We start from the raw sequence: 17,918 nt of genomic DNA on the forward strand, positions 1-17,918 counted from the left end.
CACTCAAAATTCATAGAAGACTAGCTCCACAGGTGACATATGCACCTGGGTATCAGAGTTGAGCCCACAGAAATACAAAAAGTCTGTTGTAATCAGTGACAGAGAAAAGTATAAAAGCAAAAATTGGATTGTTCTTTTTAGACATGTTTTTAATGGCTTTTTTTTTTAATTGGCACAATTATTCTTGGCATTGCCCAGCCTTTTATTTTTGTTCAGTTGTGACATCCTAACTGCGTACTGTTACACTTTCCCACATGTCACACTTGGTTCCAAGATAATGTTTTAACAGACCTGCAGTTCATTCCTCCCTCTTTCAAAGTTAAACTTTGTCCCATTTCTCTTTTCTGTACTTTCTCAGATTACTCAACAGAAGGTTATTTCTAAAGCAAACTTATTAATCTTTGCTTCTCCTCTTTCTATCTGGTTTATACTCCCCATGCTGATCCAGGAGCTGGGAGGCTCCAGCCATGCTCCCTTCCCAGGCTCTCCTGCCTGCTGCAGTGTTTGTACTCACAGCCCTTCAGGCCCTTCAAGCCTCTGACACCTTCATCGCAGCTGTCTACGAGCATTCTGTCATCCTGCCACCTCCCACTGAGGAGCCTGCTTCTCCCAGAGATGCTTTGGCCCTGATGAACAAAAACATGGATGTCTTGGAAGGAGCCATCAAGGAAGCTGCCCAGCAGGTATGAGAGGCATTGTTATAGTTGTCCATCAGTGTTTTCTGCTCCTGCTGACCCTCGTGGTTGTATGTTGATGGGTGACCTTTAACCAGAGCCTGTTGTGACAGGGTGCCCACATCATTGTGACTCCTGAAGATGGCATCTATGGCTGGAGATTCACAAGAGAATCCATCTACCCCTACCTGGAGGATATCCCTGATCCAGCAGTGAATTGGATTCCCTGCACAGACCCCTCAAGGTGATTGCTTCTGCAGTGGTTTATGTGATTTCAGCCTATTGTCTCATGGAGTCATGAGCAGCTCACACTAAATGACTAAGATCTGCTAATGCCTCTGACATAAGTTTTAATTAAAATTGAGTATGAAGGTAATTACATGGTTAAATATATAATATGTCCATGACTAATCGATGAGGGAGACATAAAGAAATTTTTTTTATTAGACACTTTAAGGACAAATTCAAACAACATACAGAATTTGGGTAACTGAAAGTTGAGGAAATGTCTATTTTTCCACTTAGAAAAATTGCAAGGCCAGAATATCCTGATTCTATTTCTGCTTTCAATTTCTCACACTATTTTGGATAGAAATGACTGTAAATTATTAACACTAGTATTTCTTTGTTGTTTTGGGATGTTTGTCTTTTACAAATGCCGTTGAAACACAAGCACACATACTATTTTTGTGGAGAGCCAAGAGCTAGTTTCTCAACAGCTACCAAGAGGTGATGAGGTCAGTAGTTAAAGTCCAAACTTCTAAATTATAAAAACCCAGAAACTTTTAATCTTGGTTTTCCACAGTTAAGGTAAGATAAAGTCAGAATTGCTAGAGTCTGTGTGCTGTAGAACATGATCTATCATTCAAGCAGCGTATCTCAGCACTGACAAAATAACCTATAGCTGAGCACTGGACTTTAGACTCTTACAGCAGGCAATAAAGTGTTCATCCATGGAATTACAACCATGGTCTGCCATTTTCACCACAGATTTCTGCACCTGCTGGACAAGAAGGAGCTTAGAGTATGTTATTATATCTGTGAGGATATAATAACTCAATGTTTCCAAGAAGAGTCATAAAGGGGACTAGTGCAGTATGTGCAATATTTGCTGAGATATAAGTAGCTGAAATATACAGTCTTTCATTGATCAAATCATCTGCACTATTCCGTAGCTCAACTCTGCTTATTAAGACCTAGAGCTGCATCCTCAGGTGTCAGTATGCCTGATGCTAAAATACTTGCTCTCGTGACACCAAACTAGCATCTTCCTCTGCCCAGAGATTGCTCTCCTGCTCTTTCCCAGTCCGAGGATTATCTGTTTACAGCAGAGCAAGTTCCAGGTGCTGAAGGGGACTGGCAGGCATGTGCCTGCAGAGAGCAATGCAAGGTCTCCAGGACCTACCCCAAGGTGCGGGAAGCAATCTGAGGAAGCACTGCAGCAGCTCTGTGCAGCTCTCTGCCTACCCTGCCATGGCTGCAGGTTTGGAGGTGCTGCTGGTGTGACCTCAAGCACTGTGGAGATGGACACCACTGACAGCACAGCTTTTGTTAATTTTCTTTTCTCCTTCCCTGAAATACATTAGATTTGGTCCAGCACCAGTGCAGGAACGACTCAGCTGCATGGCCAAAAATAACTCCATCTATGTGGTTGCAAATATTGGGGACAAGAAGCTGTGTGACTCCAGTGACCCCGACTGCCCCAGTGACGGTCGCTACCAGTACAATACAGATGTCGTCTTTGACCCAGAGGGGAAACTGGTGGCTCGTTACCACAAGGTAAAGTGGCCTTGGAGAGGCAGGAACTAATTTTCCACCCTTCCAAAATGCCTCAGTTTGGGAAAAGAATTAGATGTCAGTCCTTGTCCCCTGGCGGAGTTTTGCTTCTCTTCATAATTTAAAGTAATGTCTCTCTTGCTATGAAGCATTGATATCAAATTTGTGTTTGCTGTCATGTTTCTCAAAACAGACTGAAATGAAAAATGATTGCTGTGGTGCAATTTAGTGGCATATGGTAGTGGTTTACTTCCTCAGTTCATTAACTCACTACTACTGGAAATTCTCCTGCTTGAGCAGTTTCAGCTTTCAGTGCCAACTTTTCACCAGACTACCCCTTCATGTTCTAGGATTTGAAAATGTTCATCTGTATTTCATCATGGATGAGTAATCTGATTTCTGAGAGGCAGGACTTTTTTCTTATGCTGTTTTGTCACAGTTTTTGCACAATGGGAATTATTTGGACAAAAAATGGGTATAGAAGGAGATAAGGACATTGAAACATTTGCACCCAATGAAAGTTCTTCTTTCAGTATCATGTGCCTACCTGCAAGTTCCATCAAAGCTGTTTATGAATCATGTGCCAGATATCATGCCAATATGGCTAGAGTGAAGTCATTTTATTTAATGCACTTTGGACCCAATATTTCATCTGGTTGTTCAGAGACAAAGCCAGGATATCTATTTGTGAGCAAACTGGGTGAGTGAAACACTGATAAAGCAAATTTGTCCCCCACGTGCCAGCCAGGCATGGCCCAGGTGCTGAATTACAAGTTAAATGAACTTGAACCTCTTTTCTGGCTTGGTGTCCGCGTTTGCTTCCAGACCACCTGGGCATTAATAAAGGACTCTTAATAAGCATGTATGTGAAGGAAGAACGAAAATGTTGGAAAGATGAGAATGTCACAATCTTCTGTTTTTCTGTTGGCTGAGATCATCTGCCTTTCCCCCATCAGCACAGCCGTTGTTTTCTTCTCTACTCCACAGTGTTGCCAATACTGTCTTGTGTTTCATGCTGGTGCTCTGTACTTCCAGTGCTTCTGGGCATCTCTACACCAAGGCCACCAGCTCTGTCTCTTGGCACAAGATCCTCCATGCTTCTCTTGCTTTACTAATTCTCTTCTCGTTGCATTTGGGTCACCAGAAATAAAAACTAGGTGGAGGGAGTGTAGAGATTATTCTTATGCAGATGACACCAACAGACCTGAAGACAGCTGGCTACTTTCCTAGCTAGATGCCAGGGAAATATGTAGTACGTGTTCCACCTTTTGGGTACTATGATCATACAAATTTAGCCTGATTTCCTACCTGGGAGGGCCTTCCAACACAGGTAAAAAATTTTCTCTAGTCATTCTGAACAGCTTTAGGGAATGACTCCAGGGTATTGCATTAAAGCCTGTAACTGGTTTCTCTGTTTTCCTTCCCATACAGTATAATCTCTTTTTAACAGAAAGTCAGTTTAATTACCCAAAAGAGCCAGAAGCTGTCACCTTTGAGACTCCTTTTGGGAAGTTTGGCATTATCACTTGCTTCGACATCCTTTTCTATGAGCCTGCTGTGGTCCTAGTGAGCAAGATGCAGGTGGACACCGTGCTCTTCCCAACAGCTTGGATGAATGTCCTGCCCTTTCTGACTGCAGTTGAGTTTCACTCTGCCTGGGCTATGGGCATGCGTGTCAATGTCTTAGCTGCCAATACACACAACACCAGCATGGCAATGACAGGTAATTTAATTCTCACTCTGTCTGAAAATCTTTATAGCCATGAATCTCTTATTCCCTGTTCTACAAGGTGATTTTGCAGAGGGATATAATGTATTTATCTGGAAGGTGAAGAGTCTAGTCACCAAATGCTAAACCTTAATGGATCTTGTTCCTATTGGTTTCATGCAAGACACAGCAAAACTTTTAGTGTTTTCTTTGCCCTAACTTCTAAGGATTATCCTTTCTTTCTTTCTTTTAATGGCATAAAACAAGTAGTAGGTTACTGCTCTTATACCTGAATAGAAATTTTTGAGGCTTTTAGGCTCTTTTTCTCTACACTTCTGTGGTTGAATGCCAAACTGTAAATATACTCGTAAACCATATACATGGCTACATTGCTTCTGGCCAAAAGAAAAACTTATTGTAGCTGTATTTAACACTGTTATAGAAAACCATTGAAAACAAACTTTCGGACCTGTTGAAGTAATGCTGCTAAGAAGTCTACATCTTCATTTTAGAATGTAACACTGATTTTTAAGAGCTCAGCTTATGGAATAGTATATTTCAGTTAGACCAGTATCTTCACTGATCTGTGAAACCACAGTATTGTCTTGGGACTTCTCATTTGAAATGACAGGCTTCTGCAGTGATGGGTATGACAAGCCTTTGACTTCCCTCTGTTGCTTGATACTGGTCAGATGTAAATTCCCCACATGGGAGGAGTTCTCAGACAGTGTAAATGGGGCTGGGCAGCTGCTCTCTCCTTCTGTTCACTAGGACAGGCCTGTGAAACTTGCCTGTGTTGTGTTTTGGATTGTCTCGATCAGTAGATGGTCCTTTCACATCAGTCAGCCGAGAATAAAGGAATTACCAGCTCTATTGCCTACAGGAGAAAAGACAGCTGAAGAGTCCATAAATACAGTCATAACATAACAAACATCCTCTGCCTTTGGCTACACTGAGCAGACCTCATCTAAGGGAATAAATGCTATTCTTTGCCAAAGCATGAGCTCTGTGTACTGAGTTGCTAATGGTTGCCTTTGGTGAGACTAATATTGTAAGCTGTGTAGAATAGTGGATAAGAAGAGTGGATAAGCTATCAGTAGAGACACTTAGAAGGACAATATGATTTTTTAAATTTTTCTTGGACTGACTATTGTGCTCTCCTCAGGGAGCGGCATTTATGCACCAGCTGGAGCCAGAACATACTCCTACAACATGAAAACTGAAGATGGTCACCTCCTCATTGCTGAACTAGATGCACACCCTCGTCTTTCTCCTGCCTCCCCACGTGCTGTCAGCTGGAACTCATATGCTTTGAGTGTTGAAAGATTCTCACAGAATGACCATGAATTCACGGGAATCATCTTTCAAGACAACTTTACTTTCACTGAGCTCACTGAGCCGGCAGGGAATCTCACTCTCTGCCAAAAAGGCCTCTGCTGTCACTTGAGCTATGAGATGGCAGAGAAAAGAGATGATGAAGTTTATGTGCTGGGTGTTTTTGATGACCTTCATGTTATTGAAGGACAGTACTATCTGCAGGTAATTCTTTGAAGGAGGTTGCTTGCCTTAGGAAGCTTGTTTACAGGGAGAAATCTTCAGGTCTTTGGTGGAAAAAGAGAAGACAATGACTATTCTGTGCTGGAGTCCTCGTGTCCTACTTGTTAGCAATGGAAAGGAGTTGCTAAAACTTCCAAGCCTATCCACCTTCAAATCCAACAAAAGCAGTGGAGAGGTCTCTAAACCTGTTCTAAATGTCCGGAGTGCACTCACTATTTTTTTGTGTGTGCAATATTGGCTAAATTTTTGCTCTGTTCTGTGAATATCTGCAGTTAGTGTTCTGAATCTCCTCTGTGTCACAGAATCACAGAATAGTTAGGGTTGAAAAGAGCATCTGGAGATCACAGGCAATGCAAGTCTGGAATACTACAAATCAGATCACGGGGTGAAAAAATAAGCTACAACTAAAAAGGAGTTGCCCAAGGATTATGAAAAAGATCTTGTGACTCTCACCTGCTCTGATACACGTTAGCTTTGATGACACAAGGGTTTCCTACCAGTGCTTCTGTCTTTCTAAATACATTGTTGTCTCCTGCTCCCCACAGATCTGCACGCTGCTCAAATGCCTGAGCACCAACCTGAGCACATGTGGGCAGCCTGTGGAGATGGCTCAGACCAAGTTTGAGATGTTCTCCCTCAGTGGCACGTTTGGCACCAGCTATGTCTTCCCAGAAGTGTTGTACAGCGGGGTGCAGCTGGCCCCTGGGGAGTTTGAGGTAATGGGACACCCTGGAGCTGTGTCATGCTAGCTCCTCTGCAGGATAACAACGTAATGAACTGTCTTAAAGCAGCCAAAGTGAATTTGCTCATAGTGATTAATCAGACCTATTAAATACCTTTCAATGAAATCACTAGTTTCAATAAGAGATGTGGTCTGACGTACCTTCTTCCTGTTTGGTCATATTTTTCTGAGCTCTTAGTGTGTTCATATGGGTACTCCTCTAACGAACTCTTTGTTTCACCTTTTTCAATCAGGTCCTGAATGATGGGCGCTTGATAAGTAAGACAAAACCAACAAAACCAATCATTACTGTGACACTTTTTGGACGGTGGTATGAAAGGGATCATCTGAAACAAGACCCACAACCAACATGCCTCCCCATATTTCCATAACTGAAGCTCTGCACTGTTAATCTGATGTCCAAATGAGATACAGCACCGTCTACTATAACAATCTCAATTATATGTCTTATTTCCAGTTGCACAAACTTCTCATCAACGTGTTTGGTTTAGTAATACTGCAGCAATATTGTTACTACTGTTAATTGAGAAGAATCTATTTCTATATCATAAGATTACTAATATTTTATTAGTGCAAAACAGCAGTTGTTTGTCTCTGTTTGCTGGATTTTTATTCTTCTAACCCTCAGAAAACCTGAATTGTAGTCCAGAGTGTACATTCTTATTAAAAGAGCATTGCATGTTTTTTCATTGCGGACTATTATGGGACCAGTCAATAAAACAGTGAAAGATGTGATTTGTGGCAGCTCTATACACATGCTCAATATTTCTTTGTCTCTGGAATACAACTTATGCTGACCTCTGCCAGTCTGCTCTTTTACCCCAGTTAGACCCTTTTCTCCCTATTTGTGTTGCTTTGGTTTTATATCCTTTATGTCACTGGTGTATGCCATGTAGGAAGTGGCAACACAGTGCAATATGGAAGCTGAACAAGGACTCCAGTCAAAAAACCCTTCCTGTAACAAAACCTGCCACCACTTTCTGCTCAGAACATTATTTGAATCACTATTCATTTGAAACCTCTGTTGAAAAAAAAATTCGGATTGCAACCTCAAATTATTGTGGTTGTCAGTTCTGAAAAACAGCCTGATGACACCTCCTGACTACGCTGGATGCTATTCAGTGATGGAGCTGTAACTGCAAGCAGTAAACAAGACACTGAGTGACCTGGTGTCTCATAGCAGCTCCTCCCTCCCATCTTCTCTGTTTCTTTCTAGTCATGTAACACCAATATATGTGAAATAAGCCTTGCCCTTTGCTCCTTCCTGTTAGTGCCGGGTAGTGCTACCCTGCAGGTGAATTTGCTGTAGGGATTAGGGGATTTAGAATTCTATTTCAGATGGGCTAGTCCTAGTGAGATGGCACTGTTCATGTTTTTGCTTCATCTTCTCATTGACCTGTGGTTTTTTGCTGCTGCTGGACCATAGTGACTTTCTTTCAGCACATCAGTGTATAAAGATGCACATGTTCTGTGGCTGTGTGCTTAAGAGTGGTCAGAGATCTCTGTTAGTCTAATTTCTCCTTCCTTTTTCCCACACTGGTCCTATTCCTGGTCTCACCATAGAATCATAGAATTATCAGGGTTGGAAGAGGCCTTTGAGATCATCCAGTCATTGGATTGTCTTGTAATCCGTGTAATGACTGTAAACTTGGCATCACCACTGTAACCTCTAAACCATCATGCAGTGCCAGAGCCAGACCCCTCTTAAACATCTCTGGGGTTCCACCACCTCCCTGCACAACTTACTCCAATGCCTGACCACCTGAACAGTGATTTTTTTTTTTAATATCTATTCTAAATCTCCCCTGTCTCAGATTAAGGCCATTCCCTCTGCACTGCAGGCACAGCAGGAGACCAGCCCCCACCTCACTGCAACCTCCTTTCAGCAAATTGTAGAGAGTGATGAGGTCTCCCCTGAGCTTCCTCTTCTTCAGACTAAACAAGCCCAGCTCCCTCAGCTGATCCTCATAATACATATTTTCTAGACCTTTCACGAGCCATGTTGCCCTTCTCTGGACAGGCTCAAGCACCTTGATGCCCTTTTTAAAGTGAGGGTCCCAGAACTGAACCCAGTACTCAAGGTGCAGCCTCACCAGTGCTGAGTAGAGTGGATAATCACCTCCGTGGTCCTGCTGACTACTGTTCTTGCTACAAGCCCAGGTACCATTGGCCTTCTTGGCCACTTGGGCACACTGCTGGCTCATACTGAGCCAGCTGTCAGCCAGCACTGCCAAGTCCCTTTCTGCCAAACAGCTCTCCAGCCACTCCTCCCCCAGCCTGTTGCACTGCCTGGGGTTGCTGTGACCCAAGTGCAGGACCCAGAATTTCACCTTCTTGAACATTCTGCAGTTGTCCTTAGACCATTGGTCAAGTCAGTCCAGGTCTCTCTGTAGAGCCTTGCTACCCACAAGCAGATCAACACTCCCACTTAACTTAGTGTCATCTAGCCATTTGTTTGCCCATCAAAGTTTTTTACCGTGATGCTCTCAAGGTCTCCAATCCCATGTACTTCTGTTCTGGAGCCAGTGAAACACTGGGAGTGAAAATACTCTCCAAACTCCAGCACTGATTACCACTGCTGTGTGCCATATGACCATTTTTTTACAAATGTAAATAGATACTCACATGTGACATAATAGTGTCGTGTCTCACATAATGACATGTTTATCAAAAGCCCCAGATGATGTGCTCTGACTCATGGAAGCTCAGCATTGTTGCTGCTAAAGCCACACTGTCTTAAAACCTTGTTCACTGTTGGAGTCAGTTACTGTCTGACCACAGACTGGTCTCAGTCCAGCAACAGATTATCCAGTGTGGTCCTCTTCCCATGGGTACAACCTCAGTACAGACACTGTACTTGTCCCCAGGGAACCTGGTGGGTGATACCACAACTCTCTCCCAGGGAAAGGATCTGGATATGAGGGAAGTTATGGCACCTAAGAAGGTCTCATCTTGGAGGAACAATTCAGCAGGAGTGTGTGTCCAGTCTCAGAGCTGAGATGTGGCTTCTTCAGGATTGTTCACTGCTGATTCTGGTCCTCTGGAAAAGTGAATGTGTGTGCAAGTAGTGTAGGATCCCAATCCTGAATCTGGTGAGTATCTTGAATCTGGGATTTGGTTCAAGGCCACTGTGGTTTGGTTATGGTATGTTTGTATGTTGAGTATTTTCCTACAGAAGACTGGCAGAAGCCATAATGACACTAAACTCTTTTTGCTACAGAGATTGCATAACACTGCTCATTGTGAAATGTGTTATTGTGAGTAGTGAATGAAGCATACAGAAAGTAATCCTGTGCCTGTCCACCCATTGCCCACATACCAACTCACTCTGTATAAAGACAAAGCTGCATGTAACCACAGATAACAATAAGCACTTCTTTGAGGGCAGTGCAGCAAAAGCCCTCTTGTTACCTGACAGCTGAGTCAGAACCACAGAAGGTAAGAAACTTGGGCAACCAGATACAAGTGACTTTTGTGCACGTGCAGCTTTAGCTTCAGGATTTCTACTGGAGTGATCTGTGGACATAAGAAAGCACATTGCAATAGGCAAAATCTAGAAATTGTGGCTCCTGTTCATGATGGTCTTCTAAGAGAGACCTCTGGGGACCAGTGATCTTCAGAGCTTATTTTTTGAGTGGTGGGTGTGCTGATGGTCTTGATCAGATAACCGGCCTGCCCAGCAGCTCCTCCAGGTTGTGCAGCAGCCACCAAAGTCCCTGCAACTCTGAGTTGTGCTGTGCTGAGCTGGGATGGCACAGGTATTATACGTGCTGGCCACTTGCCTTCCCCAGCCATGCCTGCACCTCATGCTCTTTAGTTTGGGCAGGAATGTGTCTGTGCTGGTCTCTGCTGAGATTTCCCAAAGTTGTTTTCCTGCTGGGACCCAGGGTTGCCTTGAGTGTTACGACAGCAATGCTATTTGCCTGATTTTTTTGTCTATCTGGTAAGCAACATGTTTCTTCAGCTACAGCACAGCAGTGACTTCTCAGTGACTTCCTTGCTGGTGCTGTAAGGCAGAATTGCTCAACGCTGGCTGCTCTCTTGCCTTTGATATTGAGTCTTTCCGGAAAGGCTGATTACATGCATGTCAGCTTTCAGCCACCCTCGGAAATTCCCAGGTTTTGTGTAAGACTTCCTCTTTTTAAAGCCCCCTGCCTTTGCCTGCCTGCTGCCTCCTCTTGGGTGACTTCCAGGCTCCAGAGATGGGGCTTCCTAAAGCTTGTGCCTCTGCTCTGCTTTTGGTGCTGTCTGCTCGGGGGGCCTGTGCCCTGGACACTTACTCTGCAGCCATCTTTGAGCACACTGAAATTTTAAAATCATAGAATTGATGAAATGTTGGCTTCTCCTGAGGAGGCCTTGGTGCTGATGGAGAAAAATCAGTGTTTTAGGTGATGCTACATAGAGAAGAGGAAGATTTTGCCAGGATGAGGAATGGGTTTTTTTTATTCCTTGCTAAGTGGTAAATGATGAGTCCAGTTATGTTCCTTTACTCCCACAGATATACCACTGGTTCTAACTAAGGTTTTTCTAAGGATTGTCTGAAATGATAGTAATAATATTCTATTTACAAAGTACTATGCTAAAAATTCCTTTCCAGGAGGAAAAAACTGCTTTCTCTGAGTAATTTCAAGTTGTTTATTGTACAAAAACGTCCTTTTGAAAGGACTACTGTAAAAAAAAAAATCTGTGTTCTCAAATTCTTTCTCACAAAACAAGCAAGTATGTTAGCTCTAGGCAGAGAGGTCGGCACAGTTCAAGGGATAGTTTATATTGCAGTGTGAGCCCAGTGGGGAGGACACTCTCAAGGCACCTGCTCCAACTATAAGCTATTGGCCAAAAGCAAGAGGTGTGGCAGGACCACATGTCTCATAAACATTGCTGAATTATCTACACTCTGAAGCATGAGGGCTGCACCTCACATAGGTGATATGCCTTCAGCACTGGCTGAAGTTTTCACTGATGGTAGCCATGTGCAGTAAGGTGATATTGAGTCATGTGTCCTAACCAGGGGAGTCTGGGCTTGCCCAGAGGTGGGTTTAAAAGCCTGGAGAGGGACATGCAAATGGAGTGTGGAAGTGCTTCCTCCAGTGGAGCCCCCTGTAGACTGGCATGGCTTCAGACAAGCTCTCTTAGCCTTTTGTTCTCCTTTCATTTAAAGCATTTCACACTGGAATCAAGATCAAATTCCTAGAAAAGTTTATTTGATTTTTGGCAGAAATACACTGTACTTTCTCAGATTACTCAACAGAAGGTTATTTCCAAAGCAAACTTTTTAATCTTTGCTTCTCCTCTTTCTATCTGGTTTATACTCCCCATGCTGATCCAGGAGCTGGGAGGCTCCAGCCATGCTTCCTTCCCAGGCTCTCCTGCCTGCTGCAGTGTTTGTACTCACAGCCCTTCAGGCCCTTCAAGCCTCTGACACCTTCATCGCAGCTGTCTACGAGCATTCTGTCATCCTGCCACCTCCCACTGAGGAGCCTCCTTCTCCCAGAGATGCTTTGGCCCTGATGAACAAAAACATGGATGTCTTGGAAGGAGCCATCAAGGAAGCTGCCCAGCAGGTATGAGAGGCATTGTTATAGTTGTCCATCAGTGTTTTCTGCTCCTGCTGACCCTCGTGGTTGTATGTTGATGGGTGACCTTTAACCAGAGCCTGTTGTGACAGGGTGCCCACATCATTGTGACTCCTGAAGATGGCATCTATGGCTGGAGATTCACAAGAGAATCCATCTACCCCTACCTGGAGGATATCCCTGATCCAGCAGTGAATTGGATTCCCTGCACAGACCCCTCAAGGTGATTCCTTCTGCAATGGTTTATGTGATTTCAGCCTATTGTCTCATGGAGTCATGAGCAGCTCACACTAAATGATTAAGAACTGCTAGTTCTTTAATTTGCTAAAAATCACAACTACTGTAGAAATGAGATGCATCAAAAAGAGCTTTTAATTAAATGGCAATGGGAATATGTCAGGTATAAAGCATTGAGACAGCCTTACTTGTAAAAGGACAGAAATGAAGACGTTTTAAGAAAAATAATTACTTTATAAACATGCACAACTCTATCAATTTAGATCATTTCTGAAAATCTTCTGTAGGTATAAGCTAATTTATTGTCATGTTAGATGCATAGATCATTCAAGCTGGTTGAGTTCTCAGTTCATGTGGCTGAGTGATTTCTAAACCAAATTGTGCCAAACATTTATCTAGATCTGAAAGAAATGTCTTTTGGAAATCCGGCCACTTGCACTGTCTGCTGTGTTACACACAGAGGTGCTCCCAGTGTGTGTCAGCTGAGGATACCAAAAAGACTGAGTTTATGTCTTAGTAAAGCTTTTATGTTCTCTTCTAAGGCCTTATGAAGCTAGATTTCATGAGCCCTCAGCTCTGTGGCCACTTTTTACTAAAGACTTACAGGCAGCTGCCTAAAACACAGCAAAGATTATTAAAATAAGCTAAAATTGTCTTCTGAATCAGGGCTTAGAGCTGCTTGATAATTTAAGTTTTTTTAGATTTATGTCTCTGTACTGATTTATTCTCCTCTTTGTTTTATGAAGCTCTCCACATTTTTGTATGCATGTTAGCTGAGAATTCCATCCACACAGAAAATAACATTGTAAGTGGTACAGGAAAGAAGAACACAGGGAAACCACCTTTTTCAAATAAAAGAAACCACCAATATAAAATGCTGCTATGAACAGAGAAGAAAATGAACAGAAACTATGATTTGATCTATTACTTCTTCTGCAAGTGCAGATGTGCAGTTAATGGAATAATAATTTTGAATTCACTTCTTCTACATGTGTACTTAAACTTCCTAAAGTTTTTTTCTTCTTTCACTAAAAATGCATTAGATTTGGTCCAGCACCAGTGCAGGAACGACTCAGCTGCATGGCCAAAAATAACTCCATCTATGTGGTTGCAAATATTGGGGACAAGAAGCTGTGTGACTCCAGTGACCCCGACTGCCCCAGTGACGGTCGCTACCAGTACAATACAGATGTCGTCTTTGACCCAGAGGGGAAACTGGTGGCTCGTTACCACAAGGTAAGAATCGACCTCTAATTTATTATCAATATATTTTTCAGATTTCTGGCATGAGTTTCAGATGGTTTATACAATAATTTTACATTATTTTAAAGTGACAACCAATCCAGGATGATTTGATGCAAAAATCTTATGGCCAGAAGGAAAACCAAGCAATTTCTTGACCAGTCAGACCAGTTATTCCCAGGAACACCGAAGGTGCAGAGTGCAGGCCAGCAGCCAAACACATGAGGGCTACATTTATGAAAGTAAATGGTAAAGAAGCGGAGACAGAGTTTTTCATACTCAGCAAATGTCAGCTTTTCCTTGATACATTCTTAGCCAAGTTAGACTGTGCTTGTGCAGGGGACATCTTGGCCCTTGGTCTTGGGCTTTAGCAGCTAATATTGGCTGAGCATTGCTTCCAGGAGGTAGATGGGGCAAAGGCACCCCATTATTGGGGGGGAAGGGTCAGTGGATGGACACAAACCAACTGTGCCAGCCAGCTCAGGTACCTCAACTCCCAGTTTTGCATGAAAGCCTATCTCAGACATAAGAGATGTTTATAATCTTGCCTTATTTTCAGTTTCTAATAAGCCATTTTCTTCACCTGCAGTACAATCTCTTTAGAGGTGAAACTCAGTTTAATTACCCAAAAGAGCCAGAAGTTGTCACCTTTGAGACTCCTTTTGGGAAGTTTGGCATTATCACTTGCTTCGACATCCTTTTCTATGAGCCTGCTGTGGTCCTAGTGAGCAAGATGCAGGTGGACACCGTGCTCTTCCCAACAGCTTGGATGAATGTCCTGCCCTTTCTGACTGCAGTTGAGTTTCACTCTGCCTGGGCTATGGGCATGGGTGTTAATTTACTTTCAGCAAATACTCACAATACCACCATGGCAATGACAGGTGAGTTACATTCAGGAACAGGGAAATCATTCCCAGATTCAGAAGCAGGTAGAAATGTTTTAGACATACTGAGGTCTCTGGAAAACAGTGTTTCAATTGGACTAAAGATCTTTGTGATGTGGTGCTGAACGTAACAAACAAATTCAGGCAAGAAAATGTTGAATGTTCTGAAAAAGGTAAAATTAGAAAGCCCATGACATTAAAGTTTGATAACTTAAAAGTGAATTTTTATTTCAAAAAGAGCAAAAGGTTTCACTTAAATTTTCAGTCTCTCATTTAGAGGAATCATTTTCTGTTTAAAATTCAACCAACAGTTAAATGGAGAAGAAATGTTTTAATCAGAGCCTACTAATGTAAAACCAAAAGGAGGATTCCTCTTGTATACTGAATAAAACATTTTCTTTTCTTTGTGGCTGCTGAAGAATTAGAGATATTATGTTTTTCTTTACTCTGAATAGATATTTACTTTTTTTCTTTTCTCTCTTAACTGAGAAAATGTCGTAGCTGCATATATTACTCTCCCCTGAAGGTAAAGTGAAAACCACAAAGGAACATTTTTGCTTGCCCCCAATAGATTGAGATGAGTTTAGGCTCAGCCCTGTGTTTCCTTCAGTGAAACATAACTACCCCCATAATTTCCTTCTTTGTCAAATATGCCACTCTGAGGGCTCTGATTTATTTTTAAATGAACCTAAGTTTTATCACTAGGGTGGGTATCTTAGCAGTTCTGTGCTTTAAAATTCTTTCAAAACTCTCTGTAAGGTATTGAATGAAAAGACTATCACTGGCAAACAATATCAGTGTGGCACAGGGGGCATTGTTGCCCCTGCCAAGCTGTGCTCTGTGATACTGGCTGACAGAGGGCTGGTGCTGTGCTTGGCAGGCAGTGGGCTGTTCACACCAGAGGGACCTGCCGCCTACCACTACGACAGTGGCACTGAGGAGGGACAGCTCCTGCTGGCAGAGTTGAGTGCACGCCCTCGTCTTTCCCCCACCTACCCTCCTGCCATCAACTGGAGTCTGTATGCCACAAGCATCGAGAAATTTCCAGGAGAAAACGACACTTTCTCGGGAGCTGTCCGGAAGGATATATTCACTTTCAGTGAACTCAGGCACAAGGCTGGAAATTACACTGTTTGCCAAGGAGACCTTTGCTGTCACCTGGTCTATCAGATGTCAGACAAGAGGGAAGATGAAGTTTATGTCCTGGGTGCATTTGATGGGCTTCACGGTTCTCTCATAAAATACCATTGGCAGGTAATTGCTTTTTCAAGGGTGAGTGTGGCTACATCCCAACCACCCCAAAACATTTGTCCATTACTGCATCCTGAGAACTTTTCTTGCTGTCAAATCCAGCTCTTGGTTGCTGACAGCTTAGTGGTGTTCTGCCTTTCTGTCTCCTGCTCCCCACAGATCTGCACGCTGCTCAAATGCCTGAGCACCAACCTGAGCACATGTGGGCAGCCTGTGGAGATGGCTCAGACCAAGTTTGAGATGTTCTCCCTCAGTGGCACGTTTGGCACCAGCTATGTCTTCCCAGAAGTGTTGTACAGCGGGGTGCAGCTGGCCCCTGGGGAGTTCGAGGTAATGGGACATCCTGGAGCTGTTTGTGGTAAGGTTTTCCAGGCTGGGGGGCTGAAAATGATCTGGCATCAAAGTCCCACCCAAGAATCGCTTTCTTTGGTTCTGCAAACTGTAACCCAAGGGGACAGGTTGAATCAGTCCTTACTGATAAGAACACGGCAGACCCAGAGCTGAAAATCTCTTCAGTGCATTCTTTAGCAATCTGCCTTCCCACGTCAGGTCACAAATCAATAAACCACAGTGTTCAAGGAGCTATTTTCTACAGGTTTCTGATGAGGGGCATTTTAGGAGAAAAAGAAATCAAATACTCTGAGAAATTGTCCAAATGAGAAAAATTACTTAGGAGTAAGAACAGAGATTCTATGCAGTTAAGAATGTTAAAAGTGATTTTTGAGGAGTTTGTAGGGTTTTTTTTTTTTTTTTGATTTTCAGCTTCATCTTTTATTTTTGCCAAAACATGCTTTTATTCATAAACTTTAGATTATATTTATGTAGTACTCTAGGTGAAATCCTAATTAATTTGGAAGTGTTCAATAGCTTACAAGTGACAATGAAGACAGTGAAAAGGGCCTGAAAACTTTTAGGGTAAACAAGGGTGAATTTTTTTACAAAGTAGGAAATTGAAAAGCATCGTTCACCCTGCATACTTGCTTTTGAATGGGCCTTCTGTAAAAATATGCACGTCAAAGAATTTATTGGTATGCTAAAAATATGATCATGGTCAAATTTAAAAAATACATGTTGTATTTTTCTCAACAAATACATGCTTATCTTTTGTTACAGAGGCAAAAAAAGTTGTTACAGTTGTTCACAATCAATGAACAACAGTGATTTCAAATTGATATGTAAAAAGTATCTAAAAAAAGCTGCATATGGCCAGTAGCTTGAAATTCTCTACTCCCATCTGAAAATCGTTTTGGGGTCTACAAATCAAAAAATATTTCAAATATTTCCTAGATGTGTATATAACCTTCATTGCCTTGTGTGAGTAACTAATGAGAACCTAACAAATTAGTTATTCCCACTCTCACCTTCTTGTGAGGTGGAGAAAATAATCTTTTTTTCCAAAGATGGAGGAAGGTTTAAAGACTTCAGGGTCCAAGGAAATGTGGGAAGGCTATAATGGGGAGGCTATGGCAGAGCCTGAGATAGATCTGTTTTCTTTCACTCTCATGACTGTTTTTAGGAGTGTTGCATCAAAATATTCAGCATCTAAGGTCTATTCTTTCTGTACTCTGCCATATTGTTACTCTGATAGTGGAATGTTTGTGTCATTCTTTCTCTTTTCCACCAGGTGTTACGTGATGGGTGTTTGAAAAGCAAGCATAGAACATCAAAACCACTCATAACAGCAACACTTTTTGGGAGGCTTTATGAGAAGGACCTGCCACATCCTCTGCGAACTTCCCATAATGTAACTGCTTAGGAGTTACATAGTCATCACAGACAGGAGGGGAATTTCTTCTTGAGCTGTAGCAACTTCCCTGTATGATTCCCGTTCTGCTCAGCAGCCGTGGCAGTTGGGCTTATTTGGGAGAAAGTGGTGTGTTCACTCTTTTGTGCATGCCTTTTTAACAGTGCTTGAGCCAGTGCAATTATTTTTTAGTATGCATGCTCTGTCACATGAAGCTTTTATCTAGAAATTTTGTTTCCCCCAAGATATCATATAGATTGCAAGGATAGCAATAAAAAGAAACTGATACCAAAATTTATGAAATATGGCTTGTCATTTTATTGCAGAATAAATTCTCTCCAAGGAAGCCTGTCTGTCCCTTTTGCCCCCTCCTGTTTTTCTGACTTTATAATCACTAAGTGTCTGCATTTTTCAGCCTTACACCCCAATCAACAGGGCCTCCCTAGTACTCAATGAGCCTTGACCCCATTCTGACCAAGGCACTGTGCAACAAAAATAGATTTGAAATTATCTTAGGTGCAGTCGTAGAG

General features: G+C 42.5%; 2 protein-coding genes across 2 annotated transcripts; both read left to right on the plus strand.

Annotated features, from left to right (window-relative positions):
* The first annotated feature begins 403 nt into the window (after positions 1-403).
* On the plus strand, positions 404-7,207 carry LOC146439794 (pantetheinase-like). The gene is made up of 7 exons (XM_085055922.1): positions 404-683; positions 788-918; positions 2,261-2,453; positions 3,882-4,173; positions 5,324-5,697; positions 6,261-6,431; positions 6,691-7,207. Exons 1-7 carry the CDS (start codon positions 468-470, stop codon positions 6,826-6,828), a joined length of 1,515 nt encoding a protein of 504 aa, XP_084912048.1. The 5' UTR covers positions 404-467; the 3' UTR covers positions 6,829-7,207.
* A 2,581-nt stretch (positions 7,208-9,788) lies between these two features.
* LOC146439795 (pantetheinase-like) lies at positions 9,789-17,682 on the plus strand. Its single transcript, XM_085055924.1, has 8 exons — positions 9,789-9,895; positions 11,784-12,018; positions 12,123-12,253; positions 13,311-13,503; positions 14,099-14,390; positions 15,274-15,647; positions 15,804-15,974; positions 17,269-17,682. Exons 2-8 carry the CDS (start codon positions 11,803-11,805, stop codon positions 17,398-17,400), a joined length of 1,509 nt encoding a protein of 502 aa, XP_084912050.1. The 5' UTR covers positions 9,789-9,895; positions 11,784-11,802; the 3' UTR covers positions 17,401-17,682.
* The last annotated feature ends 236 nt before the right edge of the window (positions 17,683-17,918 follow it).

This window comes from Lichenostomus cassidix, chromosome 3 (assembly GCF_008360975.1).
Source record: "Lichenostomus cassidix isolate B80296 chromosome 3, HeHo_3.0, whole genome shotgun sequence".
Classification (NCBI taxonomy): domain Eukaryota; kingdom Metazoa; phylum Chordata; class Aves; order Passeriformes; family Meliphagidae; genus Lichenostomus; species Lichenostomus cassidix.

Coding starts and splice junctions, on each gene's coding strand:
- LOC146439794 (XM_085055922.1), top strand. CDS start 468: ATGCTCCCTTCCCAGGCTCTCCTGCCTGCTGCAGTGTTTGTACTCACA. Junction 919..2,260: donor CCCTGCACAGACCCCTCAAG/GTGATTGCTTCT, acceptor GAAATACATTAG/ATTTGGTCCAGCACCAGTGC. Junction 6,432..6,690: donor TGGCCCCTGGGGAGTTTGAG/GTAATGGGACAC, acceptor TTTTTCAATCAG/GTCCTGAATGATGGGCGCTT.
- LOC146439795 (XM_085055924.1), top strand. CDS start 11,803: ATGCTTCCTTCCCAGGCTCTCCTGCCTGCTGCAGTGTTTGTACTCACA. Junction 12,254..13,310: donor CCCTGCACAGACCCCTCAAG/GTGATTCCTTCT, acceptor AAAATGCATTAG/ATTTGGTCCAGCACCAGTGC. Junction 15,648..15,803: donor TCATAAAATACCATTGGCAG/GTAATTGCTTTT, acceptor TGCTCCCCACAG/ATCTGCACGCTGCTCAAATG.